General features: G+C 45.7%; 1 protein-coding gene across 1 annotated transcript in view; it reads left to right on the top strand.

Annotated features, from left to right (window-relative positions):
* The first annotated feature begins 381 nt into the window (after positions 1-381).
* tmtc2b (transmembrane O-mannosyltransferase targeting cadherins 2b) overlaps positions 382-10,858 on the top strand; it is an 83,831-nt gene continuing 73,354 nt past the window's right edge. Inside the window, exon 1 of the mRNA XM_076082242.1 lies at positions 382-893. Within this exon, the coding sequence (XP_075938357.1) occupies positions 811-893 (83 nt within the window). The 5' untranslated portion in view covers positions 382-810. The remainder of the gene's footprint in view (positions 894-10,858) is intronic.

The following is a 10,858-nucleotide window of genomic DNA, read 5'->3' as shown; positions in this document are numbered from 1 at the left end:
GTGATGCAGATGTGTCTCAGTATTAAAGCATGAGATCGATTATGGAATGAGAGACCACTACTAGGAAAACAAATATATGTAGAAGCTATAATATAAATAACTTATATAAATAATCGTTTTGGCCAATTGCTGTTTTAGGTGAGAATAAAACAACATGACACACATCAACGACCAGATAATGCCGAAATGGATGATTTTTTGTCTCCAAAAAAAGGCTCCATATTATTTGTGTTGAAGCCTACAGTTAGCAGAACACTTCCTCGTGTATAATTTCTGATATGCACTTATATACGGTCTATTATTGCTCGTGAACGATAACGCTAGTCAGCGAGCTTTATTTTGTAAAGCCTAACCGGAAGTCGTAGGTGAGGTTGCGGGTGACTTGAGAGCGGTCCGTCCAGCATCGGCCGCTGAGCATCAGAGCGCTGATCCTCTCCTCTGTGTCGGGGAGGCGTGCAGCAGACGCTGTCAGGAGATCCACTGAACGCGCTGCTCGTGTTTTATTTTCTGCCCAACTCTCAGCCGGAGATATATAAAGCGCTCCAGCTCGGACCCAACATGGGTTAGAGAGGAAGCGACCTATGGATTAGCCACTTTGTGCACTTCGCCGAGGATGATGGGGGGGGGGGGGGGGAAGAGACTTGTTTTCGCTGAGACATCCTGACAAAGACGGGGACGGAACAGAGATCGGGATTTCGCTGCTCTCTCGCTTTGCATCGTTGTCCTCTTTTTGATTTTCCTGTTTTTGCATTTTTTAAAAATTTTATTTTATACATTTATTTTTTTCCCGCGTGTGTGCGAGGCAGAGAAATGTTTGCAGAATTGCTGTGCGGCGCCGTGGCTCTGGTCCTGTATGTCAACACTCTGGACGCCGATTTCTGCTACGATGACAGGTACTTGGGTGAATGAATGAATGACGTGCAGCTCCGGTGCCGCTAACGTCCCTTGTCTCCTGCTGCTGTCCTCACCTGTAACCGTTATCGATTCTGGATATGAATAAAGGGGCTTCATTCATCATGTTTGCAATAACTCCGAATGAGCAGTTGGCTATTTCACTGCAGCTGCAGCAGCAACACTGGCAGCTGACCCGTGTGAAGCTTTTTCATTAACACGAGCAGTCTGCCCTCAGGACAGTATCGATTCATCAATAGAGCAGGGTGCTTTGACGGCCCTGCTGGTCATCCTTACCCAAAGCTACAGTGTGTAAGAAACTTTTGAATCACTGTAGCATTCCTACAGACACGTGTGTGTGTTGGATCATGATCATACAGTATTTTCACACCCCCTGTCATATTCCTGCTATCTTTCCAGGACCACTATCTCGGATGAACACAGTGACACCAGGACTAAACAGGCAGTGTGCTCGGATGCCTCAGTGCAAAGTGTTGCAGCCTCCAGAGTTTTGGACTTGCTCTCAAGTCTTGAGTTGTGCTGAGGAAATAATTGATCTCTGGAGGACAAATGTGTCCGACAGTAGAAGTCCCCTTTCCCCCCTGAAAAACAGATCCGACTTTGCAGCCTTGCTGGAACTTTGAGCAAAGTATTTCTTTATTTGTATTTAGGAAATAGGGAGTAAGTCGTCACCCTGCACTTGGGAACCATCAGTTTGAGGAGGCGAGGGCGGTGCTCGGTTCAGCCCGCTGCTGTAACGCCGAGTAATGCATCACTCATAGCTGGCCATTTGGTATTTGGCTGAATGGTTGTCGGTGCCTCAGGCTCATTTATGCAGCATCCACGCTCTCATGTAGGTCAGACGCACCGTCGTAGTCCTGCCGCCCCCCCATGTTGCGTCTTGCTGTCGTTGTACATGTACACATTGTACACGGTTTGTGTGTGTGTGTGTATAACAGGTGCAGCCTTTCAAAGCACACCCAGAGGATACATCTTAGTGAGCTAACACTACATTAACACCCTCCACATCAACCGGTGGTGTATTTCCTTTACAGCCTAGCTCTGAACACTTCCTGCTCAACACGTCCCCAAAGGCCTTTAAAAAAAAAAAAAAAAAAAAAGATTTTGCTGAAAGTCTTGATAGGTTTCTTGTGTTAAAGTCGCTTGTGTCTTTGCACTTTGTGTTATGGTCAGGTGGTTCAGGGAGAGAGATGGTGTTCTGTGTCCATAAAGCTGTCAGGGAGTGGCCGTGCTGTGCAGAGGTGAGAGGCTATACCTACCGCTGCTGCTGCTGCTGCTGATGTCAGCCGCTGTGTGGCTGCTGGAGAGCCTCAAGCCTCCGAGCTTTAATGCAAGACAGAAAGCCTAATTGTTCTGTGAAGAGATGTTAAAACATAGTGTTATTTATTAACATTTGAGTTTTTTGGCCCAAGTTACTGCAGGCTTCCTATGAAACAGATGAGTCCTCCAGTCCAGGCTCTCTGACATGCTTTTTTTTATTGCGGCCTATATATCTCATCCGGCGCTATCTGTTTTTAACACCATGTGTTCGGTTCGGGCTTGCAATTAGCAGCCGTCTCCTGTCCCCCTTGGGCTCCACTGAGGGAGGGAGGGTTGCGACAGCGATAATATTGCGAGGGGGGAAAAGCAACCCTGGACACACAGACTGATCTAACTCTAATGCTGCATTCTCGTGGAGGAAATACTGAACGTGTGAGAGACGATAAATCAAACTGCACGCTTGCCATCACCCCAACGCCCTGCAGCTCGTATCGGCAGGATTTATTTTAACTGCGAGTCTGACGGTAATTTATGTTTTTCAAAGGACATCAGTAGTACAGAATGTAAAGGCCTCTAGCTCCAAAAACAACGACCGATAGGTGGATGTTTTCTTCGTTTTGCATTTAAAAGTGAAAGTAAACTCTTCTTCTGAGTGTTCACGATGAATAGCTGCAGAAGTATTAAATATGGGTATTTTGTCACAGTGCAACATTGATTCCTCTCCGTGAGAAGACGGATTGTGCTACTTTCTTTGTTGTTGCTCCTGGCTGTGAAACCGATGCATTGACTTAACTCGGCGAGTGATTAAAAGTTAGGATCCGAAAGTGTGGCGTGTGTGTGTTTGTTTTGGGTGCGTGTAAAAGGACTAAGAGCTACAGAGCCTCAGAAGAGACATCTGGGGATTTTGCAATCGATTGGCTGGTATAGTCTCGTACGGCGGCGGAATACTTAATGTCGCTTTCTCTTTGTGTATTCTTCTGGTGGTGAAAGGAGTGTTTGAGAAACATGAAACTGTTAAGGGCTTCTTATCACTAACTCGGCTGGTCACACATTCATTTGAGCAAACTGTGTAGGCCATGAGGAGGTCACAGTTAAAGGGGAAACAAGTTTACGCGTGTTACAAGAAATACCCTCCAAGATGTAAAAAAATGACAGCACGACAGTTTCTTGACTCTGCAGCCAGTCACAATCCCTCCCTGGATAAAAAAAAACTACAGCCTGAAAGAGTAACCAATCTCCCAGGGAGCTTTTCCTCCAGGACACACTCATCATTAACACATACACAGCTTTGACACCTGCGCCTGGAAAATGGGAATCGTACGTCATGCAGTTCATATCTCTGCTGCTATATAATCCACAGCTAGGGCCGAGTGAAGGAACGGGAGAGCCCAGATAAATGTCAGAGGAGAAATACTGCCGCAATAGTGTGTAAGACTGGCCGTGAGCCTGCACACCTGCGGCACAACAGCGAAAACCCGGTGAAGGCATCGGGGCGTTATTAGCTTGATTGCAGGTGGCGGAATTTATGTCACAGCCCCTTTTTAAAAGTTTCTCAATGATGAAGCTTCCTGTGCCTCAGGTTAACCGAGGGGAGCGCACGAGTAGTGAAGTTAAAAACAAAGAAAAGAAAAGGCGGCCACTCTTTCCATTGAACAGCAGAAAACATTGAGCTGTTTTCAAGGTATATTTCAGCCTGCCCACACACACACACACACACACTGGCTCTATGGATTATCGTTCCCTGTCAGGAGCTTTGACAGATGTGGTGAACTGCGCCCAGCCCCGGCGTGATGTCTTATGGTTTCGACTGTGTGAGGATGTGTGAAGGTCGCATCCTCCCTGGCCATGGCCGATGATTTATAACGCTCAGACAGTCGGTGAGAAGGCGAGCTGGCGCTTTCTGCTCCGTGGCCCCGAGAGCTTTATTTAGAGAAGTCGGGATCGGGGGCACAACCGAACGCTTCACGCTGATGCGGTTTGATGTGAGCTTCGAGTCGATGACGGCAAAGAAGCCACACAGCGCTCTGGGAAGTGACTCATGTTGCTTTAATGATCTACCAACCGGGTTACGGAGAAAACAACAACAGTAGGGGATCTTTATTAATGTATTTTGGTACTTTTTTTTCCATTTTCGCTTATTTTATTCCACTTTCTATCATAGCGGTTTCCTCAAAGATGCGCACACAAACAAAAGTAGGCCGGATACTTCGACTTATTGTCTAATGACAAGAAGGTCTTTGCAGAATCTTCATACAGGGCTCTGTGTGGTCCTGCCGGCCTGTTGACCTACCTGGCCTGACGTGGGCTCGGCCGCCGTCTGTGCCCATGGCCGCCTCCTCCTCCTCCTTGGCACTGTGTGTCAGTGCGCTGATCTGGAACCCTTCTCTCACGGCCTATACTGCAGGATGGGCTGTCTGCGGTCATGTTGAGGGCCCAAGGGCGGCAACCCAGCAGTTTGAGTATCTCTGCTTTTTTTCCCCTCCCAGTCAGGCTCTCTCTGTCTGCTCCCTGTAATTACCGTCCTGCCTGCAGAGAGGGACTCAAGACATGGTTTGGTAGACGTTCTCTCTCTCCCTCTCTCTCTCTCTCCCTCCCAAAACCCTTTAGTCCTCCAGCTCCCATCACCCAACGACTGCCTCCAGATGGTCCCGTTTGGTAAGCAGTTTAGGGTTTTTCTCCCTTCTGCAGTTTGAAGGGGAAGGTTTTGAAATGGAGGATGTCGTGTTTGCTTGTCGTTGCCAGGGTGGACACATCAAAGTGCCCAATGACACAGACGGTGCGTTACGGAGCCAGTGAAGAGGGCCTCATGGCAAAAGCACATGCAGCCATATTGTCATATGTCAAATTGTCAAATGGCAGTGAGTAGTATGAAAGGGCTCACTCATAGTAGACAAAGAAAAAGCTACGGAGAATTAGCTTTGTATCATCTTTCACCTAATTGGTTTTAAGACCAGCATGGTTCACTCTCACCTCTCTCATAGCGTTTTTAGGCCACAACAAGTAGCTGTTTTCAGTGAAAAAGCTCTAAGTACCCACTCGACACTACCTTCCCTGCACCAAACGCCTACTACTCCAAAGGAACGCTAATGTCGCTCTGTATCTGCTGGATGTGTTTAAACTGTTTGCTAACAAGTTAGCCTTAGCAACTAATAAGGTGATACTGTAGCTAGTGTTTGATAGCTTGGTTCTGCAAGCAAGTGGCTAATTGAATCAGGGTCTGCAGGTTAATTTAATATCAATTATCAAATACAAATACCAACAAATTATGAAAATGATTGATGATGGTGGTAGTGGCTATTTTCAAAGTGCAACGGATTTGTTGTCTTGAGGAGGAAGCTTTGGTGTTCCTGCATTTCCTTCCCTTAAATCACCCGGGAGTACGATCTGTTGGCAGGAGAGGAAGGAGGTGTGTGGGAGGCACCGTGCCCACCCTTGTTGGCGCACACACTTTCTCAGATAGAGTCTCTCAGATGAGGGGGAAGACGGTGTTTGTGATTTCTGACCAAAGTTTACAGATTAAACCCAAATTCCATGTGCCAAATTGAGACTGTTTCGCATACCATGCACATTAGCTGTTGACACGTGTCAACACACTTGTAGAGGTAAAAAGTTATTTTCATCCCAGTTCCCACTTTTTAATGTTTCTCTCAAGATGATTAAACGTCACAGAAACAATAACTGATCTCCTGCCATCGAGTCATTCACAGAAATGGATTCCTCTCTGTTAATGTGCCGCCACTGGGGCCATCTTTAGTTGAGCTCCAGCAGCCCGGAAAGATCAGCTCAGTGTCTAACCACAGACAGATCGGATCTTCTCTTTTCCTAAGCTCTCATCCTCCGACAGTTAGCCGATGAGGGTAGAAATTGTTATTTTCACCCTTGCCACCAATGCAAGACATTTAGGTCAATTGGAAACAGCTGACTAGATATGATGCTCCTTTTTCTCCCTCACTGTCATCAGACCCAGAATAGGGCTTCAATAGACTATATCTTGGTTGTTGAATTGTACCTCCCAAAGTTCATAAGACATTTTTGTACTGCGTTCCCTGTGATGAGGGCAGAACACTGAAATCCTGTTGCCTGACTGTGGACTTCCTTTTCCCTACCTTTACCTTTCCATTCTGGGTCGCCACAGGTTTCTCAGTGACTGTCAAAACAGTGAAATTAGCTCCTCAGACTCCTGCGTGGCCCAGAGTGGGGCCGCAGCCTCCACTGTGTGAGCTGAGTATTGGCGGGTGTGACTTTCTCCTACCAGCACCTCTCGATATGTCAAGGCTTGAGCATTATTATTTTTTTACACAAGAAACTGAGAAAATATGTTATATATATCTTGGCAATTATATAACTGCTGTACAGAAATGCTTCAGATATGTTTAAATAAACAATAAAAAAGACGAGGGAGGGATCTTATAGTAATGGGACACAAAGGAGGTGCTCCTAATGCGGAGGCATAATACTGTATAGATAGAGACACCAAAGAGCACTGAAGCTACACCGAAGTACAGCAATTATAGTCTTTATTATCACGGTTACATGATGCAACACGGCCTATGCATATTCATCCAAACAGCGACACTTTTACACTAACAAGGTTATTAGCCTCGCTAGCAGCATGGCTCTACGGCAGTTTCAGTAGGTCAGTTCAGCACTTTAGTCCAGACTGAAATATCTCACCAACTGATGGATTTCCATTAAGCTTTGTACAGACATTCATGGTCCCCATAGGATGAATACTACTTACTTTGACTTTTCCTCTAATGCCCTCATCAGGTAAAAATGTAACTTTTGCCAATAGTTTGGTTTATGGCCCAATACCTGCAGAAATAATGATATTACCAACACCTGAAAACTGTAAAGTGCCACCTTTTGGTCACGATTTTAAAGATACATAAATAAATGTTTGTTTATGTTATGCATTTAAGTAAAATCTCCTGGGACCCGCCAGTGGGTCCTGACCCAGTCTTTGGGAATGACTGATATGGTTTATATACACTATGCTGCAACTGAAAGACACGTTTTAAACAACTGCATTCAAATCTGATTAGCGTGTGAACAGAAGCAGGTTGAACAAAGTAGCACCACTAAGCCGCAGTTCAAGTTTTTCACCTCGTCACAGTAATCCTGAACGAGACTTTACAAAGGTAAACACACTACCGGACACCCGTAATCTCCAGGTCCAGAGGATTTCTAGACTCTGGTTTTGATTACCGGATAAAACTGCGATCGGCATTTGATGAAACTGAATATGTGCTGAATCACTCCGGTGATTGCCCGCTTCGGCTGATTGTCATTTGTGATACTCTACTGCTATTATAGGTTACTTTTCTCACTGTGGAATTGAGAGCTGCTCACCATGACCATGGTTTTATGAAAGCCCTCGCTGTGCTCCAGCCTGGCCAAGGCAAGCTGCTTCAAAGCTGCATTAATCAGGCTCTAATGCTTTATAATCACCCGACTGGTATGCGGTGGGATGAGAAATGTAGCCATATGTAGATGTCTGGTTGGCTGCCTGGTGGTGGATTGAAGCATTAGAGATAGTCTTCGCTGCCCTGCGCAAGACATTGACCGTAGTCCTATTTGGTATTCTCAGTGCTGCTTGCCTGGCCATTTAATTAAAAGCCAGCGGATTATCTCTTCTAATACATCATGCGGTTATAGCAGCACACACACATACAGTATACTGCACACAGACAGACAGACAGACAGACAATAATCGCCTTAAAATGGGAATGATGTTTAATACCGGACTGAATCATCCAATAAGAAAATCCCTCACATGGTCAGTATTGCGTCGCAGATGTTCAACACAGCTACTCAATAATGTGAGAACGGCGTTAAAGCTGCCAAGGAACGCACCAAGTCAAAATGATGGATCAAATGTGCCGTTGGACCAACCGAATGAGATTAGTGGGATTTATAATCGAATAACATGATGCATCTGGTGTGTTGAAAACAATGTTTTGATCGTGTGCAGTGATTGGTAAATGCTGGCTGTAGGTTATGCTCCCATCATTAGACGTGGGTCTCAAATGATTTGACTCTGCCAGGCTAAATTCTTAATGGGTCTAGACAACGGTTTGGATTTCGAGAGCTAATGCTGGCTGATGGCTCTTAAGCCGTGGCCACTCTCAGGCTCTTGGCCCTCTTCATATTAATGGGATTAACAGGACTGTGGATGAGAGGGGGCACGACGTGTAAGCAGAGAACCCCAAGCCATTAGAAACAAAAACTCCCCTGTCCCCCATATCCAACTGGGATGCTATAGTTCCCCCTTTTCAGTAAAGAAGACTACCCCTCTTCCCCGGGCCTCTCCATCTCGGTGGCCTTATTCTCTGACAAGGAGCACTGGCTCGTTTCGATAGGGTTATGACACAAGTTGGCCAGTTCGGGGGCAATGCTTTTGTCCATTGTGAGAAGAAGGGGGGCTGTGTGGTCCCTCTGTTCTCCCTGGACCCAATGAAGGAGGCCATTTGTCCCTAAATAGAAGGGAATTAAGCCCTGGTTGTGTTGCTCTGTTGTTTATGAAGGACAAAGAAGCAAGACCTCAGTGTTCCCTGTTTGGACAGAGCCGAAAACTGCTTGCGAACCAAACCTGTCAGAACCAATCAGGTGAACTGATTACGGTCGTACGCGCTCTGGTTGGGGTTTTCAAGTGGCGAGACAGAGGACGGAGGGCAAAGGACTCCCAGTTGGTGAGCTAACAGAGGCTTATTTGTGTTATGAATATGCCAGCTCAACTTGTTAGCTTTGGGTGGCATGGATGGAAAGATGATGCGCCGGTCAATGCACTCGGAGAAATGTGGCCCGACAAGTTTTTGGAGCTGGTTGCCAAGCTGGAAAGCAGCCATCAGCTTTTGGTTGCCAATGCTGCCAGAATGGTTGCCATATTCAATTTAGGATTGGAGTAATTAAATTGCTTTTTAATTAAAAGCCATATTTTATTCATGAAAAAGTGGAATCAAGAATGCTTCAACCTGTTTTACATAACCCAAAACCACTTGTTGGTGCTCTCACTGTGAAGGGTTTTGGTGTTTTTGAGAACGAATTTAACGGTTGTGAAGCTTTTGTGAAAAACCTGACTTGCCGCATTTATATTCATATGCGCAGTCGTGCACTGCTGCCTCTCAGTATTTGAGGTTGTTTCTCTTTTATTTAGCTGTTGACAGTACTGGCTTAAGGGTTAAATCAGTGCAACAGCAGCACTCACTCGCCTCTTTGGAAAATTCCCCACCGAGGGCTTTTGAGACTGTCCTCCCAAGAAGAACGACAGAAAAAGTTGTTTCAGCAAGTTCCCCCTTAACCATAACCATATTTTTAGTATTGTAACATGACAACGAAGCTCTCCTAACTGTAGTTTTTGTGCCACATCCTTCAACCATATTGTTGTCACATCATAATTTATTGATTTTCTTTTGATGCTGTCCTGCTGATATTGGGCATCACATCAGAAAACAACACAACTATGCGTCTTACTAAAGGGCAGTCACACGCAACGTATTTTGTCGCTTCATTTGAAGGACTTATTTGGACTTTATTTACCAAAGTAGCAGTGGCACCCAAACCAAATGGCTAACCGTGAATTTAATTATCGGGGCTACTGGTGCGGCGTGGCAATTGCTGCAGTTGAACCCAGTGGAAGAAACGTATAACTCAGACTTGTAGCGCTGTATAGCGGGCCATCACTGAATATACAGAATGTTGTGCTACATCTTCTATTAATTTGACAATAGCATCTGTTAGGACTGCTTCCCCTTTCTTCTGAGGTTCAGGTTCAGTCCTTAAAGGACACAAGTGTTGGAATGTCTCTGACTTGTGTTATTATTGTGGTTAAAGCGGTTTTCAAGTATGATTACAGTATCTGGTGTTTCCTAAGTGTGGTAAGTGAGTCAAATGCAGCACAGAAGGGCCTGTGGTCTGCACAGTTTAGCCACTGTGGCTAACCTGTTGCTCCCCTCAGGCTTGTAACACCGGGAACACAAGAAGACTTGTGCCCCTTGTGGCCTTTATTCTGATGCCGTGTGCTGTCTCAAGTCACGGAGTTGATGTCTCTATAGAGAGGGAACAATATTGTACACTTTAGGTGAGAGAAACAGGTGTGTTGTAGTACAGTTGTCTTTATTTGTGGACTTGTGAACAGGCTGACGGAGCAAACTGGAAGACTGAAATCTTGATAGGACCCACCTCCTCCCTCTCTCTCCCCCTCGCTTCCTACCTCTGACCAGACCACAGCCACGGAGGAAGCACATCTTTTTCACAAGCTGCCTCTAATTGATACTGTCGAGCCCTGGGAACCCAGTGTGTGGTTTTAATACCCTGCAAAATGCGTGCAAAGCACAACAGCCTGCAGTGTGCCACCCTCTGGGACACCACAGGTTATTTACAACCAGACGACCAGTCTGGCCCAGGTCTTCGCATAGTTTCATTTAAGTAAGTTAAAAAAAAAAAAATACCCACCGCACTTGGATGTGACCCTTGCCAAACCTTTCATCAAATAGCTACACTGAGAGAGGGTAAGAGTTGAATCCAATCCAGAGCTGTAATTTCAGCCTTAGGGGTCTTTTCCCTCAATGGCTGTGTGGGTTAAGAAAGATTGAAACCAGTTCTATCTGTAGGTTAAGTTCCTACTGTTGGTGCTGACTTGATGCTGCTGTCTCCGTTAGTACTTTTGCGTTTCCTTACCAGCTAC

Source organism: Anarhichas minor, unplaced genomic scaffold, assembly GCF_050575085.1.
Source record: "Anarhichas minor isolate MPS153535 unplaced genomic scaffold, ASM5057508v1 ptg000090l, whole genome shotgun sequence".
Classification (NCBI taxonomy): Eukaryota; Metazoa; Chordata; class Actinopteri; order Perciformes; family Anarhichadidae; genus Anarhichas; species Anarhichas minor.
The sequence above is the reverse complement of the archived record's forward strand: the minus strand, read 5'-3'. Positions and strand labels throughout refer to the sequence as shown.